This window comes from Planococcus citri, chromosome 4 (assembly GCF_950023065.1).
Source record: "Planococcus citri chromosome 4, ihPlaCitr1.1, whole genome shotgun sequence".
Lineage (NCBI taxonomy): Eukaryota > Metazoa > Arthropoda > Insecta > Hemiptera > Pseudococcidae > Planococcus > Planococcus citri.
Window position 1 is genome coordinate 9,764,109 of NC_088680.1, and position 27,580 is coordinate 9,791,688.

The 27,580-nt window shown below is 35.5% G+C and overlaps 2 protein-coding genes and 1 pseudogene across 2 annotated transcripts; all 3 read right to left on the reverse strand.

Moving 5' to 3' along the window:
* Window positions 1-1,959: 1,959 nt before the first annotated feature.
* On the reverse strand, window positions 1,960-11,895 carry LOC135844343 (hepatocyte growth factor receptor-like; annotated as a pseudogene).
* Window positions 11,896-12,530: 635 nt separating this feature from the next.
* LOC135844075 (fibroblast growth factor receptor homolog 1-like) lies at window positions 12,531-20,223 on the reverse strand. Its single transcript, XM_065362173.1, has 7 exons — window positions 19,144-20,223; window positions 18,823-19,054; window positions 15,435-15,718; window positions 14,939-15,132; window positions 13,100-13,240; window positions 12,811-12,922; window positions 12,531-12,699 (listed from the first exon to the last, which is right to left on the reverse strand). Exons 1-7 carry the CDS (start codon window positions 19,975-19,977, stop codon window positions 12,592-12,594), a joined length of 1,905 nt encoding a protein of 634 aa, XP_065218245.1. The 5' UTR covers window positions 19,978-20,223; the 3' UTR covers window positions 12,531-12,591.
* A 17-nt stretch (window positions 20,224-20,240) lies between these two features.
* On the reverse strand, window positions 20,241-27,031 carry LOC135844074 (plexin-A4-like). Its single transcript, XM_065362172.1, has 2 exons — window positions 26,884-27,031; window positions 20,241-22,270 (listed from the first exon to the last, which is right to left on the reverse strand). The coding sequence occupies exon 2, from the start codon at window positions 22,215-22,217 to the stop codon at window positions 20,241-20,243; it is 1,977 nt and encodes a 658-aa protein (XP_065218244.1). The 5' UTR covers window positions 22,218-22,270; window positions 26,884-27,031.
* Between the last annotated feature and the right edge of the window lie 549 nt (window positions 27,032-27,580).

Here is a 27,580-nt window from a genome sequence, read left to right on the forward strand (position 1 = left end):
TGAGCTAAAAAAGTAAAAAAAAATAAAAACTGTTTTTTTATCTCTCGAAATAAGAACCTTTTAAAAGCGTTTGCTATCGCTTTGCTAGATTTAATTTCTTTCTCTTTTGTAAACCAAAAAAATCCATTCTTGAAAGTTCCATTAAATTCAAAATGGAAAATATCAATTTTTTATAAGCCCTAATGCAAATTATATCAGTTGGCAAAATTGTCGTTTCATCTTTCATTTCACTTCAAAAATTGGTGATTTTAGTCGAATAAATAGTACCTAGATATTTTTTTTTCATGACAAATTTTTATTCCTTCTTCCCACCAAAAAACACCTCTGGTTTGGTTCATTTCAAATCAACTAGGTAATTTTTGCGAAATTGAATGCGAAGACAAAAACAAAAATCAAAATCTACCCAGTCCGTCACCGTTTGTATATTACACATATGCATTAGATTACACTGGTAACTAAGCAGATGTAAGCCGTAGTGTAATTGTACATTAAAATATATCACAGTACCTATAACAACAATTTGAATAACAACTTACCTCGATAAAAAAAAATTATTGAAAAAACAAGAGTGAAATTATACAATAAGGATGCAGGTAGGTAGGTAGGTACCTCTACCTATCTAATTTAAACAACGCTCAAAAATTTGACAATTTTTAAATTCAAATCACTACCATAAGCGGAGTTCCAGTGAAAAATGCGACAATGTGATTATGTAAAGACACGAACCAAAAAAATAATTATTTGAAATTTGATAAAATGTTTTTCATATAGGTAGGTACTTAATAATCACACCAACGTTGGCTACGTTATCAATACCTATGGTGTTGGTCATGCTTCTGTTTGTGTGCATTATTACACATCTGAAAAAAATCAGCAATGACAGCTTATTTACTGACATTAATTGGTACACGTGCCAGAATAATTTTGAGTAATTTTCCCAGAATTTCATACGGAGTGCAACAATTTCCATGTGTAATGCGAATAATGAAATGAAAAAAAAGTAAAAATTCCAACCTGTCGCGTTTATTTGAAAGATTAAAATCCATAGTTAATTTCCTCCTCACTTGAACACTAAAACTCCTCTTATAGGCAGTCCGTATAAATGAGGTGGTCCCTTGCCACTGTAAAGGAAAAAACAGCTTACTAAGAAGAACACTAAATCGAGTTTTAAGAAGGCCTTAGTTACTCGTACCTTGTCAAAAAAAAAAACACTGAAAATTACCTACTATGTATCATAAAAAGGTGATTAAATTCAACTAATAGATGCCATGGTCCTTAGTTAAAGCACAAAATAAAATACACCCGCGTAAAATAAAATGAATAATGATAACAAACAAAACCTTTGGTTTTTTGAAATAACTACGGATTTAATGGCTCAAAACTAATCACGTTTTTTAATTTTTTTTTAAAATTTTGGAATTTGAAATAAATGATCAAAAAATTGGCACTAGGTATTGCATTTCCAAATACACATGTATTTTCCCGTTTATATCTTTTAATGTTTTGACTTAGGTAGGTACCTAAGTACTCAACTTCCTAATGTAAAGTATTATAAAAAACAAACCATAAAATTACTAAAAAACACCTGAGCAATTTGAAAATTTTCCTCTACTCAGTAGGTGAAACCCTAATAATGAATTTGGATTTTGATGATAATGGCGTAGGTTGACGCAGAATCTTTAGATACAGCATATCTTTTGATATGGAATCATTTTCTCTAAAACAGGAGGTGAAAGCTTAGAGCAAAAATCCACGATTTTTAAAAAAATACCCCCTCACTCCACCTGGGAGCAGCTCTGGAATTAAAAATGTTTACTGAGTGACTTTCAATTCAAAATGAAGGTTTCTGTTGAATTTGGTCAAAATCCGCACCCCCTCCCTCCTTATTACCCGCACAATTTTATCAGTAGGTAGGTAATTAGTTAAATCCATGTGTAATTAAAAGTGTATTATTTCAGAAGTCATTTATTTACAATTGTAGTTCTATCAAAATACATAAGTACATAATAATGATATTACGATACATTAGGAAGCCCCATTATAAACATTATATTGTTTTAAATTTAAAACATAGAAAATTATCCTAATAAATAGTCCGTTTCTGTACTTTCATTAACGATTTCAATGGCGTCGATATTACTCAATTTTGGGTCACATGAAACAAGTTCTTCTGAAATCTGTACAAATTAACATAATTTTCAATGAATACGTAATACTTAAAATCCAATATTAGAAAACAAGTACCTAAATGATTAGATTAGGTATTTGTATTTTGATAAACGTGGCTTATTACTTCATTATCATCAGCACTGGACAATATCTCTTCCAAATTTTCCACAATCATTGAAAACGTGGGCCTGTTTTCTGGTAAGTAATTCCAACATTCATGCATAATTCTATACCTAAAGCAATATTACATGGGAATAATCATCAGTGCGTTTTTACTTCCTCATGTTTCACAGTTGTTTGTTGGGTGGGAGGGAGGGGGGCGAATACAAAAAATGAATAAATATTGAAGTTGGGCAACGGGGAAATTATCTTGCTACAGATCTGGGTTCTTTTTGCACCTATTCACATTGATAGTAGGTCTAGGTACTATATAAAAGGGTCTTAAATATAACATCATTCAAACACGTATTGTTGTTTGAAATTTAAAACATACTTACATCTTCATAGAGCAATTCTGCGGCTTCTTCATGCGGTACCCATCATCTAAAGCTTGTACCAATTCCTCCATGTTGGTGAATGTGGGATAAGGTATGCCACCCAAAGTCACAACTTCCCACAGTAATATACCAAATGACCATCTGAAAGACATCAATGATGAATCAGCAAAAGCAAAAACGTCGATACCTACCTAACTATATCTATCAAAAAAAAAAAAAAAAATGCTGTTGGATTTTTACTCTCATGAATTTGAAAGCATTCAACTTACACATCTGACTGAGTTATATATATGCTGCGAAGCAGTGCTTCTGGTGCCATCCACTTTACAGGGAGCCTGCCTCCTGTCTTTTTTCTGTAATAGTCTTTTTCTCTAATATCTCTGGCTAATCCAAAATCAGCTATCTTCAAAACCAAGTTATTTGACACTAAAATATTTCGTGCAGCAAGATCACGATGTACACACTGAAAATAATTGAAATATCGTATGTACCTATGTAAGAACAATGATCATGTAGGTAGGTATGGTGCAGAAACAGATTCACCTAGTAGACGTTCCTATCTCGAGTGAAAATTAACTGAAAATATTTGCTACTAGTAAACAGCTGAAAATTTCTAATACAAATTAAGGTAGTACATATATTACTTTCATAGAAGATAAATATTCCACCCCTTGAGCCACTTGAAGACCAAAGGTAACCAAAGTTCTTTGAGATATATAGCTCGCTTGTTGCTGTTTGAAAATTTTCAGAAGGAAGATGTTTGCGAAGAAAGCTTTGTAGGTTTCCATGAACTGCATATTCTGTGATGATCAGCAGAGGACCATTTTGAGTGCAGCATCCGAGCAAACGTAAAACATTGGGATGCGTTCCAATTAGTTTCATGATTTCCATTTCTGATACTAAATCAATCATATCTGCATCGGAATGCGGTTCTAAAAAAGTAAATTACAACGGATAGTATACTTACTCTTGAGGTACAATGTTCTAATGTGAACAAAATGCAAGGACAGAACAAACTAAATATGTTTCATTATCTATAATTAGGTGGTGTGTGAAAAAAATTGAATTAACCGAATAGAATGACGACTTTTCTGTTATCGTTTTTGAATCGAAAGAAAGCTTTCTATAGTCTGTATTTTAGAGGCAAAAAACTATTTTTTTTTTCCAAAGAGAAGCTCAATTTTGCTTCATAATTTTAAAATTCAATTAATATTGAAAAAAAAACAGAAAAGGGCAAACAGAATGAGAATAAAAGCTCACGGAAATTCATTTTTTGAGTTTAGAAGTTTGTTTTTTGTTTGTTCAAACATTTTTTGATACCTATTAATGCTGACTTACCTAATCATAAGTGAGGGTACATTAAATTTCAGAGTTTGAATCCTAATGTGCACTGATATGTGCATACATTGCGTTTTAAAAAATTGCAATTTTTGAAATCAAAGAAAAGGTAACAAGCTTCAGCAAAATGAGACCAAAAGCGTTTTGAAAATTCGTGCTCGGGGGTAGCTTTCCCACCTGTCAACATGTAAGGGTTTGATCAGGTCTGATTCGGTGTGATCAGATCTGTTCAGATCGGGTCAGACCCAATCAGGCCTCCCCATTGGATCTGATCAGGTCAGAACAGATGTAATCTGACCATGAACTTCTAAACGTAAAAGCTCATAATTTACCAAGTAAGTAGGTACGAAATTCTGATACCTTTCAACATTTTAACAGCCACAGTCGTAGTGATATTCTCATCTATGATGCCCAAAGCTTCACTTTGAACAACTCTTCCGAATTCTCCCTCTCCTAGAAATCTTCCTAAAAACAATTTTTCCCTTGGAAATTCCCATTTGGTATCTAGTGGTAGTGAAAATTCCATCTCTGGTGAAGTTTCTGCATTCGTTTCAGTAACAGGCGTATACTCGATTGTGATATTTGGTAAGTTCTGAAAACGATTTCATAAATTGTGAGAAATAATATTCAACTGCAGCCGCAGGCTTTAATTTTTAAACTTTTCACGCGGTACCCAGCTACTTGTACATACCAATATGTTTGCTAAACTTCCATCCACGTCGATTTTTTTCTCCACAATTATTTGCTTCATACATTGTCTCATCGCTATGGCATTCAGGCCCATCCTGTTAATTTGTTGCTGCATTTCCCTCGATTTTTTCAAGCTTTCAGAGGATTTTTTTCGATATGCGATCAGTAGTTTTATCAATATGAAGAAGGTCACAATTAAAATAAAACCACCGAAGCATAAACCATAGAATATCCAGTTAGACTCTTTTTCAATACTTACAATGGGAACCGCGTTAGAATAGGGTACAACCTGCTCTGGATTGCTCCCAATTTGCACAGTAACATTTAAATAGGCAGTTATAAAATCTAGTTCAGTGGTATTTTGTGAATTATTGTACCTCAGTGCAGATTTTTGCAGCCAACAAATCAGATCACTTTCAGATAATTTTAATACTTTGCAATTTTCATCTCCTACCCACACAGTGAAATCATCCATATGGCATACATTATCAATATTTCGTCCTTTAATAACAAAACGAATGTTTTCATCGAAATCAGTGACGGAATAATGCTCAAAAACAGGATTTGGGTACAAAAAAAACTTGTTCGACTTGATTAATACAGGGTCAGCATTTGCCCGGTAGAGAGATACCATAAGTGTGTAGTTGAATACTTGAGGATTTTTCGCATCTATCGAATAGCTATCAATTTCTGGCATATGAGGCGATACACAGGTAAACATATATGAGTTTCCTATTTTACATTTTGTACTATTGTAAGTTTGACTGTTGCTATTTACTTGAAAAAACAATTTTCCAATCGAAGTTTTGTTCAATCCTAGATTATTATGCATATAAATTACGCGCCCTCCAGCAGGAATACCTTTCAGTGTAAGATTGTTACCTTCTTCATCAAGATCTGTATCAAAATATGTGTAAATGTAGTTGAATATGCGAAGATCTTCGTCAAATTTTATAGTTATGTTACTTTTTAGAACAGGAGATGGAGATGGACCAGTAATACAAGTTATTTCATTTTGTTCATGATGAAATACTAAACATGATACATTCCCAATGTAAACTTCTACAGAACTTTCAGCTTTGAAGTTTTCACCATAAATGATCAATTTATCTCCACCATAAAAAGAGCCTCCCGTTGGAAAAATTCTCTCAATTTTTGGATCAAATAATTCAAAATCGTACATGGATTTAGCTTTAATGCCGTCCACTCGAATTTCAATTGGACCTTCGTATTCTTTACGTTTTGCTTTTATAGTACTGGTATTAATGGTGCAAACGATCTCTGTCGAATCCAGAGGTCGACAGGCAATACAAGGTATTCCAGCAACTGCAAGATGTTGGGTATCGTTGCTTGAACAAACCAAATTATCACCTAGAATGGTAATATTGATGATATCTCCTAGGAGTCCTAGTGTGGGTTGGAACGAGGATATTGATGGAATCGGAAACGAAATCCTAATCTTGGTCAGCTTTCGCTCAGTCATAATGTACAAATGATCCGTTTTCGAGTCAAAATGTAAGTCTGAGTTTATTGCAAATCCTTCATCAATAACCATTTCCTTGCATTCGTATACATTGAATTTGTTTTCCACCACTATTTGCTTTAAACGCCCAGTGTTTGTACCCACAAATACAGCAGTAAAGTCGTCTGGATGTGATTGAGCACGGACAGCTGTCACAAGCGTATCAAACGTAAAGGAAGCATTGGTCTTCACTGGAGAGTTACCTTCAAGAGGAAAATTTAAGCCTGCTCCGGTAAAATTGGAATCAGTGGACGTGTCGTTTTCCAAACATTTGTGATTTGTTATGTTTATGAATTCCAGACCCTGATGCCCCGCTCCATTGAAGAAACGTTGGATATTTTCAACGAACTTCTCGTTGATTTCCTTCATCGAATATATGCACATTGCACTTCTATTATTCGGTATGCTCGATTCATAACCCACAGTTTGCTTTTCGCTTTGAGCAAAAATCCCAAACAAGACATCGTCTTCTGAAGTGACATCTAGCGAATCTGCCAAACCGGAACCTGGTTTTCCAACGAATGCTGCTTGGGCTAAGTTATATTTTCTTCCTTTTTCATCAAAGCATTCAATAGGAATCTCTGTGTAGGAATCGCGGAAAAGAAATGTTTCATGAGTTCTAATTAATTTTGAAATATACATTGAGGGCTGTGTAGAATTCATTTGAGTGGTCAATAAATAATAAAAAGCTCCTGAACTGAAACCATATATGTAGTTGACAATATATTTTCCTTGATAGGCATCTTTAAGAGTGATGCTTGCCAAAGAAGGAAGAGATCCAGGAGGCTTTATTTCTCTTATAGAAATTGCTGGAACTTTTGATCTGCTCGTCGTAATAGTGACTCCAACGAACAAATTGGTCAGTGCTTGTGAAATTGAATCTGGGATAGTGAATGCAACAGTTGAAGCATTTTCATCTCGAGATACTATCGGTTCAATCACAGTATCAAATTCTGTTGATGGATTGTCAACAGTGTATATTTTGCAAAAACCATAACACCTGCTCCAGCACGATATTAATTGAGAATGAGTATAATCCAGAACAAGAATTTTATTGTAATTAGCGTTTGAGTTTTTCACTCCTTTTGATGCATCTTTGAAATCATCGCATTTCAGAGAAGAGTTATCCACCGTCCAGTTGGCAACCAATTCTAAATCAGAGCTTAACTGGTAGAGAAGATCTACTGCTCCAATAAACACAAATCCTCGTTCTTCATCCACCACCAAATGGTTGAACTTTGTAGTGCCGTCTTCTTCCAAAAATATTTTTGTGTCTAGGTCGTCTTCGGTTTGTGAATATGCTACATTTTGTTGTAGTACACATAATATTAGAACTAACCAGCTCACATAGGACGCATCATAAAAATAGTTCACGCGAAGAAGGATCTGCGAATGCGCCATGGGTATGGGTGTTCCATACAAAATCTAAAACCTCAGTTAGTTCGTCCAGAAAATCTGAAATGAAGAAATGTTAGGTGCCAATACGTGATCTAGTCTTGTGAAATTTGGGTGCTTAGTTGTAGTCCGGCATATGACAATAGGAGTAATTGCATCCCCCCCGCCGATCCTCCGGGACAACTTTTTTCTTAAAGGAGGCATCCTAACAAGGGAAGCCCCCCACATGAGAATCTCCGATTTGAATGAAACTTGGACTGTTGGAAAGAGGACCTCAAAAAACACCCATCCCCCAATTTTTAGCTGCTCAAGTTGATTTTTCGATTTTTGGCGAATTTTTGAAGTTTTGTACACAGGAAAAGCTGTTCTACTCACAAAATGGGAAAAAACTACAAATATCCATCTCTCCCGCGTACCAACTTCCGGAGCTCAAATTTGGGCCAAAGGTAGTCTTTTAGATACCCGATCGACTCATACCACCATTGCCCGGATCCTGCCTTCCGGTCAGAAAACAGAATTTTTTACTTTTTTCTCATATTTTCGGTGAATTTGAAAAATGGTCGTTTCTCCCCCCCACATGAACTTGAGCAGCTAAAATTTTGGCTGAAGGGTTTATGCTTGATACCTAATCGATTAATACTACTGTCGGCCGGATCTGGAATTTACATCAGAAAGCATATTTTTTGTCCACCAAAGGAAAAAATTCTGTTTTCTGACCGGAAGACCGGATCCGGCCAATGACAGCATGGGTCGATTTGGTATCTAGCACAGATCGTTCGACCAAAATTTGAGCTCTGGAAGTGCATCAGATGAGCTGCATTAACAGGTTTTTCAGTTTTTCCAATGACTGGCATAAAAAACCAGATGGACAAAAAATAACCGAAATCGCAGATTTTGCGTTTCAACATACCTATTACTTGCACGAAATTTTTCAAACTTTACAAAGGTAGATCGAAAGATCATACAAAAGTTTATCACCTGTCAAAATTTCAAGTGCTAAAGTGCGTTTTTCGATTTTTGGTGAATTTTTGAAAATCGAATTTAGGCCAAAAATGAGGGAAAAAATCAAAATTTTATCAAATTGACCAAGAAAGCTGAAATTTGGGATATACCCTATTTTCAACATGCCAAATCGATTGGAAACGGTTTCAATCCGTTTTGAGCAGTTCTAGAGCCTCCAGCAGATTTTTGAAACTCGAAATTCCCACAAAATTCCATCAAATTGGAGTTGTGAAGCTGAAATTTATTCTAAAAACTAATTTCAATACGCTACGAAGTACTGCAGGTGAATTTCAAGTCGTTTTGGAGTCTCCAGCGACTTTTTGAAAATTCCTGAAGCCTCCAGCAGATGTTTGAAACTTTGAATTTCCCCAAAATTTCATCAAATGGAGATGAAAAGCTGAAATTTATTTTAACACCCTCTGAAAACGACTTCAGGTAGGTTCAAGTAATTTTAGAGCGTCCAGCGACTTTTTTGAAAATTACTGGAGCTTACAGTAAATTTTTGAAACTTGAAATTTCCCCAACATTAATTCATCAAACGGAGTTGGCAAGCTGAAATTTACTTCGCGGACTACATGGTGGTTTCAAATGGTTTTGAAGCTTCCAGCAACTTTTAGGAAATTTCAATTTTCCAAAAAAACGTCATACAGCCTTTCAAAAAGTCGCTGGAGGCTCCAAAACGACTTGAAATCCACCAGCAGTCAACTTCGTAGCGTATTGAAATTAGTTTGCAGAATGAATTTCGACTCTCCATCTCAGTTTGATGAAATTTTGGGGAAATTTCAAGTTTCAAAAATCTACTGGAGGCTCCAGTAATTTTCAAAAAAGTCGCTGGACGCTCTAAAATCACTTAAACCTACCTGAAGTCGTTTTCAGAGGATGTTAAAATAAATTTCAGCTTTCCATCTCCATTTGATGAAATTTTGGGGAAATTTAAAGTTTCAAACATCTTCAAAAAGTCGCTGGAGACTCCAAAACGACTTGAAATTCACCTGCACTACTTCGTAGCGTATTGAAATTAGTTTTTAGAATAAATTTCAGCTTTACAACTCCAATTTGATGAAATTTTGTGGGAATTTCGAGTTTCAAAAATCTGCTGGAGGCTCCAGAACTGCTCAAAACGGGTTGAAACCGTTTCCAATCGATTTGGCATGTTGAAAATAGGGTATATTCCAAATTTCAGCCTTCTTGGTCAATTTGGTAAAATTTTGATTTTTTCCCTCATTTTTGGCCTAAATTCGATTTTCAAAAATTCACCAAAAATCGAAAAACGCACTTTGGCATTTTAAATTTTGACAGGTGATAAATTTTTGCATGACCTTTCGATCTACCTTTGTAAAGTTTGAAAAATTTCGTGCAAGTAATATGTTGAAACGCAAAATCTGCGATTTCGGCTGACCTGTCAATCAAAATGGCCGCCATTTTGTGAGTAAGGCCAATTTTTTTTGGGCAAGTTTGCTTTAAAATGTTCCGTAGGATGTCTCCTTTAAGAAAAAAGTTGTCCTGGATGATCGGCGGGGGGGGGATGCAATCACTCCTATTGTCATATGCCGGACTATTGGGACGGACGTTAATAGTTATTATCGGTACCTACCTAAAGAGTAAAGAACATGATAACACACACGCAAAAGGCTGCCAGAGAGAATCGACCTTTTGCTAACCTAATAAGTACCTAGTCAGAGGTATTCCTGGTAACATTCATCGGTTTGAATCGGGGTTTAAGGCTTTTTGAATTTTATTGGTGGTTGTAGTTGGTGGTTTACAAACATCTGGAATGTAATGGTTTTGGTTATATCGTTTTTGAATTGGTTTTAATGTTTGTCAAAATTTAGAACTTGGTTTATTTTGGATTATAAAATTATTTCAGCCTCAACACCTATTCGTTTGATTGTGAGACGTGAAAAAATTGAAGTTTCAAAATTCAACTTTGGGAACCACTGAAAAGTTGAAAGATTGCTGAATGGGAGAGTGATGGGGTTGATATTTTGAAAGTGGTCCATATGAGTAATTTTAGACCACAACTACCTCACTACCTCCTTTCGGTTAGGATTCCTTGACCAAAACAGATGACAACAAAGGTGCTCAATCTTCACAACTTTGAGAACCCCTGAATCTGTTTTGCAATTCGATCTCAAAAATGTGATGAAAGTTTTGGGGCCGAAAAATGATTCTCTTTCGAGGGAATATTGCCAAAATTTTATATCTTTCAAGTACTATAGGTACTCTTTTTTAATTTTGAATGGATAGAGCGACTTGGTGCGGTTTCATGTCAAATTTCAACTGGTTGTTTTTCAAAGGATTTGGTTTTAATATTTTCCAAGATATTATGGTAATTGTTATTTTTAGAATTTTCAAAAAAAAAAAAGTAAAGTGATTGTGATAATAATGATAAGAATACATTTGGCTCTGGTGGTTTTAAGTCCATGGTTTGAATGATTTTTGCAGCATTGGATAAAAGGCACAAATTATGAGTATTCTAACTCTTTTCGTGAAAATTTTAAGTTTCGAAAGTCTGTTGGAGGCATCAGAGCTACCTAAAACGGTCCGATATATTATGTACTATTTTTAGTCAATTTGGCAGGACGAAAATAGGTGTATCTTAAATTTCAGCTTTCTAGGTAAATTTGATGAAATTTTAGTTTTCTTTTTGATTTTGACCAAAATTTGATGCTTGGAAAATCACCAAAAATCGGAAAATGCACTCGAGTGCCCAAAATCTTGACATGTTGATATTTTTTGCTTGCTCTTTCAATCAAGCTTTGTCAGATTCAAAAATGTTTGTGCGAGTCTTGGTGTTGAAACGCAAAACTTGCGATTTCCACTGACCTGTCAATCAAAATGGTCGCTATTTCGTCAGTAAGGCCAACTTTTTTTTGTTGGAAAATTTGCCTGAAATATTCCTTACGATGTCCACGTTGGGAAAGGGGGAGGGGCGTTGATACGTCTATTATCATATGCCAGACTATGTACTAAATAAAGTCACAAAATTACTATTACTATAAAAATCCAAACATCAACCGAAAAATTCCGTTTGTGACATTTTGTCCTTTTTGTAGGCATTATATCAGGTACCCTGATAATTACGCAGTATTAAGTAGTAGGTACCAAGTATAATTGCACATTAAGTATCAAAATTAAATATACCAACAACTTACCCCAATAAAAAATACTGATTGAAAAATAACAGAATGCAGGTACCTATCTATAATTTAAACAACGTTCAAAAAGTTGACATTTTTAAAATTCAAATCGCTACTAATGCGGAGTTCCAGGGAAAACATACGACGACGATTGTGATTAGATGAGAATATGTTCCTTCCTAAATAATTGCATTTTTATAATTTGATAAAATGTTTTTTCGATAATCCTACAAACGTTGGCTACGTTATCAATATGGTGTTGATAATGCTTTTCGTTTGTGTGCTACGTGTTATCTGGAAAATATCAGTGATGACAGCATATTATTTACTGACGTCAATTGGTACAATCACCAAAAATCTAATGAAATTTCAATTTTGAAATTTATGTTCTATTTTCTTATACAGATTTATTTCATACTTTCCATTAGGTACTGGAAATTAAAAAATCAACACCTATCAAAAAAAGATTTTCCCTCTTTTTTTAAAAATTTTTTTGTAAATTGAGTTCAAAATTTAAACTACATTTTCACCGGAATCATTGATGATCGACAATAGGTTTATTAACCTTTATTGCAAGAACCACTCAGAACACCTTTTCCCAGGATTTCATTGAACTGTGTTGAAAATATCGGATTTCTGAAGAAACTATACAAAACTGCCTACTTTTTTCATCAAAAAATATAGAGAAACGTGAGGGAAGTAGGTCCACTTTTCACGTCAAAACATTATTTAATGAGTAAATAATTATTTTTTTAATCGAAAGAAAAAAATTCAATATCACAACATGTAGGTAAATATTTATTGTAACTTTTTCCGCCAACAACTTTAAGAATAATAATTATTGTGGTGTAATAGATAATAAATGGTCACCTTCCAAAGCTTCATTATCATCGCTGCACTCATGGTCAATACTACTTGACTCGTATAAATCAGGTTCCTCCAAAATCTATACAAATCAATAAAATTTTTCATTACCATAGGAACCAATTTTGAAAACCTACGAACAGGACAATTACGTTGTTGAATGTAGTATAATATAGGTAGGTAGGTATATTACTTCATCATCGCCGCTACTCTGCAGCAATATTTCCTCCAAATTTTCAACAATCACTGAAAATGATGGTCTATCTTCAGGCGAGTAATTCCAACATTGATGCATAATGCTGTACCTGCAGTTACATAATTGAATAAGTACAGAAGGTAGTGGTACATATATTAATGCTCGAATGCTTCTAACAGGAAAATTCAACGTTCAAGAAATTATTGTTGTGTAAGGCTCCATTCGTAAGAACCCAGGTATGTATTTGGTTCCTGCTTCAAATTTAAAGAGTATGTTTGCAACTTACATTTCCGTAGAGCAATCTGGAGGCTTCTCCATGCGATATCCAGAATGTAAATCTTGCAACAATTTCTTCATGTTAGTGAATGTGGGGTAAGGAGAGCCACCCAAAGTCATAATCTCCCATAGCAATATGCCATAAGACCACCTGAAAAAAAGTGAGTAAACACTTGATTAAATAATTGATAAGTAATATATTTCATGAGCTAAAGTGCACTTTTTAATTTTCGATGAATTTCTTGAAAACCGAATTCGGACCAAAAAAAAATAAATGTTACCAAATTGACCTAAAAATTTGAGTTGGAAATTTCATTCGTTAAAATTTTGCGAAAATTTCAACAATCAAAAATTTGCTGAAAACTTTAGAACTGCTCCAAATGATTTGATGCGCAGTCGTTCGCAATCAATTTGGAATTTTGGAACAAACGTCAGTTTCCTGGTAAAATTTTGATTTACCCATTTTTGACCCAATAATTTTTAAAAAATTAAACAAAAATCGAAAATTGCATCTGAGCTTTTTGAAATTTATGCTCCTTTAATTTAGTGTTGTCCGCTTCAACAGTTCTTCGATTCGGATAGGTTCTTTCTTTGCAAGATTGTAAGGAGCAGATATGCCTAACTCCGTAGAGAGGAAGTACAATAACCTCTCGTCGGAGGTTTTATCGTAACCCCTCTTTCGAAGAAGTTTAACGTACTTCTCCTACATTTCTGGAGCCCAAGGTAACGTGTACGAATATCTCCGAGCGTAGGTCGCTCCAAGCTCGGATACATATCCTTGAACTTTTGCCTATATAACCTTTTGCACAGACCATACTCTTAGTTCTTCTCGAAAGTCTCTTCTTAATTTTGGTCAAGTTTGGTACTTAGTGTTCGTTCTTGTCGGTATTTAGTGCATTTCTCTTCGATTGCACAAAAATGTAAAATAACGTAAATTCTCTCATTAAGTATGAGCCCCCTCAAGGATGGTTCTGTGCTTCGTTTCTGTAATCGCGAGTGCTAATTCGATGTTCGGTTCCTACCCTCAGTAAATTAACGCCGATTAATCCCTTATGGATCTAATCCGCTAGCTTTTTGATATAACCCATTGCGAGGTTAATATGTTTCTTTTTAATGTGAACATTGATTACGTTATGTCGATTAATCAATGGTGCTATGGAAGAATCCCTTTTCGCTCCGGATCTAAGGGATGTCGACCCAATTGAAAGTGTATCTAAATCCAATACCCTGCGACGTGCTTAGTATTAGTAGCACCCCGACAAGCAGGGAACGTGCACAGTGTTGAGGCGGGAGATGTACCCTAAATCCCGTCCGGGTTGCGTTCACCCTATCAATTAACAGGTAAAATGAATCATCCCCTTTTAATCGATATGCTCAATCTTTAACAAGTATTAACCTACTTTTCGAGTTATATCTACCAGAACCGCTTATCTACTAGTTTAGCATAGCATTAGATATCTAATATCTATTTATATAATAATTATGACTTCAAACCCCATAATTATTACAAGTCCGCAATTGTCTTATGTAATATAATATAATGTACAAAGCAATTGTCTCATGTTTTATTTCCACACGTTAATAAGAAATTGTATGTGTATAAAGGGTATTTGTATCGATCTGTACAAGCACCTATTGAGCTAGCATGGTGCATGAAAATATCTCCTTAGGGATATTTCTCAGAAAATCAATAGGTAGAAAGTATTATTATAAACCCACCAGATAGTCTTTCTCATCTACCTCGCCTAACCCCGATCTATCCGAGTATCAATCTGTCAAGATGACTGTGTCACACCACCGTTGGTTTATTGTTTTTGCAGAAGGGATAACAACATGACATTTTACTTACACATCGGATTGAACTGTATATAGCTTATGAAGCAATGCCTCTGGTGCCATCCATTTTACTGGTAGTCTGCCACATGATTTTTTTCTGCAGTAAACTTTGTTTTCAATATCTCTGACTAAACCGAAGTCAGCTATTTTCAAAATCTGGTTATCCGATACTAAAATATTTCTCGCCGCAAGATCTCGATGCACACACTGAAAAATTATTATAGGAGGTTTAGATTTAATAATATTGGTGTGTAGGTAATTCGGTTTTTAGTTTTACACATGGTCTGAGTCTGAGTGGTGTTTGTTTGGAGGATATTAATTTCGACAAAAATATTAGGTATGGAAAAATGAAATACGCAACATAGGTACTCAACATAGAAGGGGCAGAGACAAGACGTGTGAGTTGTTATCCCACTTCTTTTACCTTTTTACATTTTATATGTAACTACATTTTTGTTATTCTTGAAAAATTAATTTATTACTCGACTCATTATGTAAGTAATACCTACTTTCATAGAAGACAAGTATTCCATCCCCCGTGCAACTTGTAGACCAAATGTAACCAAAGTCCTTTGAGATAGCTTGCTTGGTGCTGTTTCAAAATTTTCAGAAGCAACATGTTTGTGAAGAAAGCTATGTAGGTTCCCATGAACTGCATATTCAGTGATGATCAGCAAAGGGCCATTTTGAGTGCAGCATCCGAGTAAACGTAAAACATTGGGGTGCATTCCAATCAGTTTCATGATTTCCATCTCTGATACTAAATCAATCATATCTTCATCCGAATGTTTTACTAAAAAAGTGAATTTCAACGGATTAGTATACACTCGTGGGTTAATGATTGGATCTGATCCGGTCTGAACAGATCTAATGTGATCAAAATGAAGGGACAAAATTATACGTTTTATGGAAGTGGTCGGTCGATTGAGAATCTGCCCACTGATATTAAAAGAAAATACGATTTTGCCGAATATAATGTCGGATTTTCAGTTCATTTTTTGAATTTTTGAAAGCTTCAAATTTGGGGTTTTTTAGTTAGAAAAAGAGAAGGAAATTGGCCAGAGCGAAGCGAGGGTGTAAGCTTTTAATGGCCCACTTTTTGAGAGGCAAAAAGCTATATTTTTGGTGAAAAAATTATTTTTGGCGTCTATTCTTTGGGCTTCGAAATTGGATTTTAGAATTTGAATATGCAATGGGTTTTTGTAAGTAGGTATGTGCATCGGTTTTTAAATACCTAGGTATTACCATTTTTGAAATCAAAGAAAAAGAAATACAACCAGGCCCCACCAGAAAAGCGAGGATAAAAATTTCAGGATCTGATCAGGTCTGATGTAGTCTGATCAGTTCGAGTGAGATCTAATCAGGTCTTATTCCTATTGGATCTGATCTGGTCAGAACGGATGTAATCTGATCAGAATTTTGATCAGATCCGAACTGATTATACAATCTAATATGTAGTTTAAAACTACTGATAGTGTAGGCGAATTAGCTGAAAAATCACATTAAAAAAACATTTTTACCTAGCCAAGCTTTTTACCCCACGAATAATTCCTGAGAGTTACCACCCCGTACCCCTCTTGCTAATTTTTTGATGAGGGGCTGACCCCCCCACCCCCCAAAATGGGGTTTTCACAGATTTCCTCTCAGGGGTTCATTTTATGTCGAAAACAGTTGAATACTTTTTTGTTCTACGTGTAATTTCCGATGTAGTGATATATCAACCATCCTTCTACCCCAAAGGGGGGTGGGGCTAGAACCATTTACATGAGAGGGGTTTTCTAAAAAACACAAAAAAGCTATCGGCGTGTAGGAGGAGTGAAATGGCCCCCGAGAGCGTTCGGGTTGATACTAGCATGGAAGGTGGGTACCATCGAGAAACTACCGCGTGAAAAATTTCAGGTCCACGTCATCTCCCCTTTTTGGGGAACCCTCCTTTTTTGAAATTTCAATAACACAGTCCTCAGCACCATTTCAACCGATTTTGAAAATTTTTCTGGAAGTTATGTATATCCTTAGTAGGTATCCCCACAAAAATTTTCAACACCCTCCCCTCATATTTACCCTCAAAATGACGTTTTTTTAATATTTTTTTATGCCTATTAACAACCAAGATTGCGAGGTACAATTTTGGAAACACGTTTTTTGGATGTATTTGTGGCCCCCAAACATCATAATACTATATTAAAAATTTTGCTTTGGTGCGCCGTGGTGAAAACTTGGAATAATGTATCTTAGGGGGGGGGGTGAAATGGGAACTTTATAAAAAAAAAACTATTAATAAGTAGGGTATCGTTTTCATATGATTCGACACCGCTGAACACGAATATGACCTCAGATTTTCTGCTACACTCACCTAGCCCTCTCCAGACCCCCTCAGCTCCCCTCAATTTTCACTATTTTTGAAATAATCAAGCTATTTTGATGACATTGGTGTCGTTTTCGTATGATTCGATACTGCTGAACACGAATATGACTTCGGATTTTCTACTACAGTCACCTAGTTCTCTTCAGAGCCTTCAACCCCCCCTTCAGTTTTTATTATTCGTCCTCGAGGAATGATTTCACAATAGAAATTGCTCGGTAATTTTGTTGTACATCAAATTTCCTATTTCCTACCAATTTTTTCCACCAACTCCCTCCCCCCGACCATGTAAAGGGGAGATGAGGCCTCTTAAATTTTTTTTTTTCAGAAAAAAATACAGTGATAAGCTAGTAACTCTTTCTGTAATAGTATGAATTATTGCATGGAAGAATAATAAAAATTAGGGGGGGGGTGACTGTAGTAGAAAATCTAAAGTCATATGAAAACGACACCAATGTCATCAAAATAGCTTGATTATTTCAAAAATAGTGAAAATTGAGGGGAGCTGAGGGGGTCTGGAGAGGGCTAGGCGAGTGTAGCACAAAATCTGAGGTCATATTCGTGCTCAGCGGTATCGAATCATATGAAAACGACATCAATGTCATCAAATAAATAGGTAACTTTATTTCAGAAATACTGAAAATTGAGGGGGTCGAGGGGCTCTGGAGAGGGCTAGGTGAGTGTAGCAGAAAATCTGAGGTCATATTCGTGTTCAGCGGTGTCGAATCATATGAAAACGATACCCTATTTATTAATAGTTATTTTTTTTCAAAGTTCCCATTTCACCCCCCACCCTTATTCCATGTTTTCACCACGGCGCACCAAAGCAAAATTTTTAATATAGTATTTTGATGTTTGGGGGCCTCAAATACATCCAAAAAACGTGTTTCCAAAATTGTACCTCGCAATCTTGGTTGTTAATAGGCATAAAAAAGTTTTAAAAAACCGCCATCTTGAGGGTAAATATGAGGGGAGGGTGTTGAAAATTTTTGTGGGGATACCTACTAAGGATATACATAACTTCCAGAAAAATTTTCAAAATCGGTTGAAATGGTGCTGAGGACTGTGTTATTGAAATTTCAAAAAAGGAGGGTTCCCCAAAAAGGGGAGATGACGTGGACCTGAAATTTTTCACGCGGTAGTTTCTCGATGGTACCCACCTTCCATGCTAGTATCAACCCGAACGCTCTCGGGGGCCATTTCACTCCTCCTACACGCCGATAGCTTTTTTGTGTTTTTTAGAAAACCCCTCTCATGTAAATGGTTCTAGCCCCACCCCCCTTTGGGGTAGAAGGATGGTTGATATATCACTACATCGGAAATTACACGTAGAACAAAAAAGTATTCAACTGTTTTCGACATAAAATGAACCCCTGAGAGGAAATCTGTGAAAACCCCATTTTGGGGGGTGGGGGGGTCAGCCCCTCATCAAAAAATTAGCAAGAGGGGTACGGGGTGGTAACTCTCAGCAGCAATCCTTCATTAAACATCAAGCTGAGGAATCACCGAAATAAGTAGGTATGAAATTCCAATACCTTTCAACATTTTAACAGCCACAGTCGTGGTTATATTCTCATCTATGATGTCCGATGCTTCACTTTGAACAACTCTTCCGAATTCTCCTTCACCTAGAAATTTTCCCAAAACCAATTTTTCCCTTGGAAATTCCCATTTGGTATCTAATGGTAGAGAAAATTCCATCTCTGGTGAAGTTTCTACATCAGTTTCAGGAACAGGCGTGCACTCAATCGTAATATTCGGCAATTTCTGAAAACGATTTCATAATAGTGAGAAATAATTCTACATTTATAAAGGCTTTAATTAGTGAACTTTTCATGCAGTATACTCGTACATACCAATATGTTTCCTAAACTTCCTTCCACGTTGATTTTTTTCTCCACAACTATCTTCTTTATACATTGTCTCATCGCTATCTGGTCCATGCCCATCTTGTTAATTTGTTGCTGCATTTCTCTCGAATTTTTCAAGCTTTCAGAGGACTTTTTTCGATATGCGATCAGTAGTTTTATCAATATGAAGACGATTACAATAAAAATGAGAGCACCGAAGCATACACCATAGATTATCCAATCGGACCCCTTTCCAGTACTGGCAGTGGGAACTGCGTTAATATGGGGTACAACCAGCTCTGAATTGTTCCCAATTTGCACAGTAACATTTCCATAGGCGATTAAAAAATCTAGTTCGGTGGCATTTTTCGAATAATTGTACTTCAGTGCAGATTTTTGCACCTGACAAGTCAGGTTACTTCGAGATACTATAAATACTGTGCAATTTTCATCTCCCACCTTCACTACGAAATCATCCATTTGGCAAACATTATCGATATTTCGTCCTTTAATAACAAAACGAATGTATTCATCAACTTCGGTGACGGAATAATGCTCAAAAACTGGGTTTGGGTACAAAAAAAACTTGGACGACTTGATTAATAAAGGCTTTCCAGCATTCATACCGTTGAGTGATGCCATAAGTCTGTAGTTGAATACTTGAGGATTTTCCGCATCTATCGAATGGCTGTCAGTTTCTGGAATAGGAGGCGATAAACAGGTAAACAAAGTTGAATTTTCTACTTCACATTCTGTACCATTGTAAGTTTGACTGTTGCTGTTTACTTGAAAAAACAATTTTTTAATCGATGTCTTGATCAACTCCAAATTATTGTGCATAGAAATTTTGAGTCCTCCGGCAGGAATGCCTTGCAGTGTAAGATTGTGATGGTTATCATCAAGATCAGTGTCAAAATACTTGTAAATGAAGTCGAATGTGCGCAAATTGTCATCAAATTTTATAGCAATTTTACTTTCCGTAACATGAGATGGACCAGTAATACAAGTTATTTCATTTTGATCGTGATGAAGTACTGAACATGAGACACTTCCAATGTAAACATCTACAGAACTCTTAGATTTTAAGTTTTTACCCTTCCCTATCAAAGAAAAAAGTGCGGATACGCATGCGTACGCATACGTATGCCGATTTTTGGAATAATTATGCGTTTACGCATTCGTAAATGTACTCTATCCGTATGCGTAAACGCACGATTAGTCCAAAAATCGGCATACGTATGCGTATACGTATTTTTTACTTTGATAGGGTTAATGATCAGTTTGTTACCTCCATAGAAAGAGCCTCTTAATGGATTAATGCTCTCAATTTTTGGATCAATAATGCTGAAATTCTGTTCGGATTTACTGTTGATGCCATGCACTTGAATTTCAATTGGACCTTCGTATTCATTAGGTTCTGCTAAATTTATACTGCCACTATCAACGATGCAAACTATTTCTGCAGAATGCAGAGGTAGATATGCGGTACAAGGCATTCCGGCAACTGTAATGCTATGTTGGGTATTGTTGATTGAACAAGCCAAATAATTATTAACTAGAATGGTAACATTGATGATATCCCCTAAGAACCCTAACGTTGGTTTGAATGAGTATATTGATGGAGCTACCTTAATCTTGGTCAGCTTTTTCTCAGTCATAATGTACAAATTATTCGTTTTCGGGTCAAAATGTAAATCTGAGTTTATTGCAAATCCTTCATCAATAGCAATATCCTTGCATTCGTATGCATTAGATTTGTTTTCCATCACTATTTGCTTTACATGCCCAGTATTTGTACCCACAAACACAGCTGTAAGATCGTCTGCATATGATTGTGCATGTACAGCGGTCACAAGCGTATCAAATGTACTGGAAGCATTCGTCTTTACTAAAGAGTTACCTTCGAGAGGTGCATTTTTGTATGCCGAACCAATGGACGTACTCTTACATTTTTGATGTGGTGGGATTATGAATTCCAGTCCCCGGTTCCCCGCTCCATTGGCGCAACGTTTGATATTTTGATCGAACTTCTCGTCTATTTCTTTCAGCGAATATATGCACATTGCGCTTCTATTACTTGGTTTACTCGATTCATAACCCGCAGTTTGCTTTTCGCTTTGAGCAAAAATTCCAAACAAAACATCGTGATGTGGAGTTGTACCTAGCGAATCTGCCAATTCCGAACCTGGTTTTCCAACGAATGCAGCTCGGGCTAGGTTATATTTTCTTCCTTTTTCATTGAAGCATTCGATCGGAATCTCTATGTAGCTTTGATTAAAGGAAGCTTTTTGATAGGTCCTTACTAATTTCGATATGTACAACGAGGTCTGTGTAGAACTCATTTGAGTGGTCAAAAAATAAATAAAATCGCCCGACTTGAAACCGTATATGTAGTTAATAATATACTTTCCTTGATAGGCATCTCCAAGAGTGATACTATCAGCGATATGAAGATATTCAGTGTTTGGGCGCTGTTCTATTTTAGACATGGCTGGAACCTTTGATTGACTAGTTGTAATAGTAACTCCAATGTACAAAATTGTACCTCCCGAATTTTGTTGACCTAAGAATGCAACAGTTGAAGCGTTCTCATCTCGAGATAGTACCATCGGTTTAGTGGCATTACCCATTTCTCGTAATGGATTTCCAAAGGTGTATATTTTGCATAAACCATAACACGTGCTCCAGCACGATATTAATTGAGAATGAGTATAATCCAGAAGAAGAATTTTATTGTAATTAGCAATTGATTTTTTCACTCCGTTTGATACATCTTCTAAATCATCGCATTTCAGGGAAGAGTTATCCACCGTCCAATTGGCAACCAATTCTAAATCAGAGCTTAACTGGTAGAGAAGATCTACTGCTCCAATAAACACAAATCCTTGATCTTCATCCACCACTAAATGATTGAACTTTGTGGTGTCCTGTTTTTTCAAAAATATTTTAGTATCTTTGTCGCCTTCGGTTTGCGAATTTGCCACATTTTGTTGTAGTAAACACAATATGAGAACTAACCAACTCGCATAAGACGCATCATAAAAATGGTACATGCGAAGAGGGATCTGCGAATTCACCATGGGTATGGTTCCACTAAAAAATCTAAAATCTCTGCCAGGCCGCTTAGAAAAATCTGAAATGAATAAATGAACCTAGATATAGGTACCAGTACCTAACTGAGTCTGAAATGCGGGTACTTAGTTAAATATTGGGTAATAGTTAAGAGTAGATACGGAATAAAAAACACAAATGAGGAGGTGGATAGCAAAACGCAATAACTCCATTTTTGGTTTTTTTGGGAAATTAGGAAAAATTGTCAGGAGGGGAAGGGTGGGGGGTCGAGTTCCGAAATTGGTGTCAAATGAAAGGGGAAGGTGCCACAAATAAAATTTCCACTCAATTTCAAAATTTCGGTCACCTGGGTAAGCACAGTGAGGAAAAGAAAAAAAAGTTAAGTATTGCGTTTTGAACGCAAATTTTTTTTTTTGGTGTTTTTCTGCAAAAAAACGTATTTTTTATTTGAAAAAATTGATGTTTAATCGAGAATTTTCGATAAAAAACAATTAAAAAACTGGAATGTGAAATTCAAACAATTCCTGTGTGTGATATGGCATTCAGAGAGTGGCAACGAAAGCACCATTTTTTTAAGTAACTCCTACCCAACGATTTTCAGTACCCACCCGATGAAAAAAAAACAGTGTTACCACATCTGCGCAACTGAAATGTATAAAAAGTAGTGGAGTTATTGCGTTTTGCAAACAAAATCTCATTTTTCAATGCATTTAGCTCTAAAATCAGACTTGTTTTCCTCGATTGCGCTATGATATTCAACTGATGGACAAAATCTGACACCGGGAATGGATTCCCCGTTGAATTTTACATAAGGATAGATATCAAACTCAATTTTCGTAATTTTGGAGTTATTGCGTTTTGCTATCCACCTCCTCAAATAAGGTCTGCGTGAGAGAATCGACGGTTCGAAAGTCGTTAGAGGCTTCGGAACATGTTTGAAATTGAAACGCATCAATACTATTTCCAGTAGTTTTGATTCTACAAAAATAGGTGGGTAGTTTATATCCTACGGATAAAATTCAATTTTCTAGCTCAAATTGATAAAATAAGTTTTGTTTTTCTTTTTCTGATTTTTAACCAACTTTGACTGTCAAAAATTCACCACTAGAGTGCCCAAAGTCTTGGTAGTAATAAATTTTTGCAAGCTCTTTCGATAAATCTTTGTTTATTGGTTCAAAAATTTTTGTGCGAGTGTCTGTGATTACGGCTGACCTGTCAATCATTGTTTTTTACTTCCCAAAATACGAATTTTTGAAATTTTTAACTCTCGCTTCGCTTGCGAGCCTATGTTTTTTTCCACATTTTGATCGAACTTTTATGAAAATCTATTTGTACTTAATTCAAATTTTAAGAAACGTTCTAACCAAAAAAAAAAAAAATATACACTTTTCATGTGTAAAAAAACATCCTCTTTCTACTTCTCAAAATTACCTTTTGCTCTCACTCTACTTAGTACAGTCATTTTAGAAAAATTTTTAGTCGAACCTCGAAAAAATTGGGGGCAAGCTGAATTTCACATTATTTGTTCAGATTGGTCTCTAAAACAACCCATCAAAAGTTGCACCCCGCAACTTGACCGCTACCCCCGCAAGAGGTCAGTAACCTTTGCCGATACAGGTTTTTCGGCTGTATCGCTAAAATGAAGGGTCCGAGAGAAAAAATGTTCAAACAAAAATTGTTCTACGCTAAATTTCCTATCAGCATGACCAGTCCAGCTTTTCCCAAAATGGCGATTTCACCCTTACTGAGGAGGTGGTGAAATCGTCAATTTTATGAAAATTGTTTTAAAAAATGAAAATCGGCATTTTAAAACGTGAACTCGATTCACGGTAGACTCGAAAATATTTTGATCAAAATTGCACACTGCAACTCGTCTACAACCCCCGCAAAAGGTCATTAACCTTTGTCAATCTACGCTTATCGGCTATATCGTATCGCCGAAATGAAGGGTCGGAGGGAAAAAAGGTGATTGCACTAAAATTATTCTATGTCAAATTTCCTATAAGGATGGCCAGTTTAGTTGAAATACATTTTTTGATTTTTGGTGAATTTTTAAAAATCAAATTTAGGCCAAAAATGAGATAAAAAAATCAAAATTTTACCAAATTGAGCTATAAAGCTGAAATTTGGGACATACCTTATTTTTGACCTGCCAAATCGATTGGAAACAATTTCAAACCGTTTTGAGCAGTTCTGGAGCCTCCAGAACATTTTTGAAACTTGAAATTTCCACAAAATTTCATCAAATGAAGTTGGATTGTGGAAATTCACGCTGCAATCTAATTTAAACACGCTATTAAGTCAACTCCTGGTGGGTTTGAGTCATTTTGTGGCCACCAGCGACTTTTTGAAAATTCTTGGAGCCTCCAGTAGATTTTTGAAACTTGAAATTTCCACAAAATTTTATTAAAAACAGTTAGAAAGCTAAAATTTATTCTGTAAACTAATTTCAATACGCTAGGGAGTCGACTGTAAGTACATTTCAAGTCGTTTTGGAGCCTTCAGCAAGTTTTATAAATTACGGTAGCCTCCAGTAAATTTTTGAAACGTGTAATTTCTGCAAAATTTCATTGAAAAAGAATAGATTTTGTGGCATTTTTTGAAAAACATAAGTTTTTAAAAATCTGTTATAGACTCTAAAACGGATTGAAACTGCCTACGATCCACCTCAGAATAATGTCAAAAATAAGGTGTCTCTGTTTGGTGAAATTTTAGGGAAATTTCAAGCATTTAAATATCTGCCGGAGGCTCCGATAATTTCCAAAAAGTCGCTGGATGCTTCAAAACGTCTTGAAATCTACCGGTAGTCAACTTCATAGCATACTGATATTAGTTTATAGAGTGAATTTTTGCTTTCCAACTGCCTTTAATGAAATTTTAAGTTTCTAAAATCTGTTGGAGGCTCTAGTGATTTTCAAAAGGATACTTGAGGCTCCAAAATGACTTGAACCAACCCGCAGTCGACTTGATAGCGTATTGAAATTGGAGTACACAGTCAATTTTGGATTTCCAACTCTGTTTGGTAAATTTTTATGGAAATTTCGAGCATTGAAATATCTGCTGGGGGCTCCAGTAATTTCCAAGAAGTCGCTGGATGCGAAACGACTTGAAATGTACTTACATTCGACTCCCTAGCGTATTGAAATTAGTTTACAGAATAAATTTCAGCTTTCTGTTTTTAATGAAATTTTGTGGAAATTTCAAGTTTCAAAAATCTACTGGAGGCTCCAAGAATTTTCAAAAAGTCGCTGGTGGCCACAAAATGACTCAAACCCACCAGGAGTTGACTTAATAGAGTGTTTAAATTAGATTGCGGAGTGAATTTCCACATTCCAACTTCATTTGATGAAATTTTGTGGAAATTTCAAGTTTCAAAAATGTTCTGGAGGCTCCAGAACTGCTCAAAACGGTTTGAAATTGTTTCCAATCGACTTGGCAGGTCAAAAATAAGGTATGTCACAAATTCCAGCTTTATAGTTCAATTTGGTAAAATTTTGATTTTTTTCCCTCATTTTTGGCCTAAATTTGATTTTCAAAAATTCACCAAAAATCGAAAAATGCATTTCAACTGAACTGGCCATCCTTATAGGAAATTTGACATAGAATAATTTTAGTGCAATCACCTTTTTTTCCTCCGACCCTTCGTTTCGGCGATACGATATAGCCGAAAAACGTAGATTGACAATGGTTAATGACCTTTTGCGGGGGTTGTAGACGAGTTGCAGTGTGCAACTTTGGTCAAAATATTTTCGAGTCTACCGTGAATCGAGTTCACGTTTTAAAATGCCGATTTTCATTTTTTTAAAACAATTTTCATAAAATTGACAACTTCACCCCCTCCTCAGTAAGGGTGAAATCGCCATTTTGGGAAAAGCTGGACTGGTCATGCTGATAGGAAATTTAGCGTAGAACAATTTTTGTTGGAACATTTTTCCTCTCGGACCCTTCATTTTGGCGATACAGCCGAAAAACCTGTATCGGCAATGGTTAATGACCTCTTGCGAGGGTAGCGGTCAAGTTGCGGGGTGCAACTTTTGATGGGTTGTTTTAGAGACCAATCTGAACAAATAATGTAAAATTCAGCCTGCCCCCAATTTTTTCGAGGTTCGACTAAAAATTTTGCTAAAATGACTGTACTATACTTACTCGGATCTACATATTTGCTTTTCATTTTCAAAACTGACATTTTTAAAAACCCGCCATTCAAATTCAAAATTTTAACCTATAAAAAAGCAAAAAAAATTTAAAAACATTAAATTTTTACCTCTTGAAATACGATTTTTTAAAAGCTGTTGCCGTCGCTAATTTTTTTTAGATGCCCTCATGCGAAATATGTTATCTATTAGTGACATTTCATCCTTTATTTCACTTTAAATACTGATGTTTTTTTCTCATGGTAAATTTTTCATCCTCCCTCCTACCAAAAAACAACACTGGATTTGTTCATGTCAGGTAAACTAATTTTTGCGAAATTAAATGCGAAGACAAAAACAATAGGTACTTAATCTATCCATTCAGCGCATCTGCCAGGAGACTTCAACTGACCCACTTCGTCACTGTTTGTAGGTACTTATTTGATTACCCTGATAATTAAGCAGAAGTAAGCAGTACCTAATATAATTGCACATCCAAGTAGGTATCATAAGTAGTATTATTAATTAAATAACAACTTACCTCAATAAAAAATACTGATTGAAAAAACAAAACGAGTATGAAATTAAACGATTAAAATGCAGGTATCTAAGTAATTTAAACAACGCTGAAAAAAATGATAATTTTTGAATTTAAATCACTGAGTATGTACCATACGCGGAGTTCTAATGAAAACATACGACAATGTGATTAGGTAACGACATATACCGTACTTAAATAGTTACCCATTTGAAATTTGATAAAATGTTTTTCAGATAATGATCACACCAACGATGTCTACGTTATATTTATCAATACTTATGGTATTGGTCATGCTTCCGTTTGTGTGCTATTATTACTTTACATGACGTTAATTGGTCTAAGCACCGGGCTTATTTTGAGTAATTTTCCTATAATTTCATATGGAAAGCAACAATTTCTATGAGTAATGCGAATAATAAATGAAAAACAGAATAGGAATTTCAACCTGTCATATTTATTGAAATGATTAAAATTTTAGTCAATTTCCTGCTCACTCAGAAAATAAAATTCCTCCAATAGTCCGTAGGAAAAGCAGGTTTCCAAGAGGAACACTAAATCGATTTTCCGCAGCTCATGATACTTTTTCCTTCTCTTAGCCATTAAATTTGAGTAGATGAGTAGGGAGTTGGATGCTCGGGTTATTGGAGGGGGAGGGGTGTCGACGAATAACTTTTTGAACAATCAGCGGCTCGCCAAA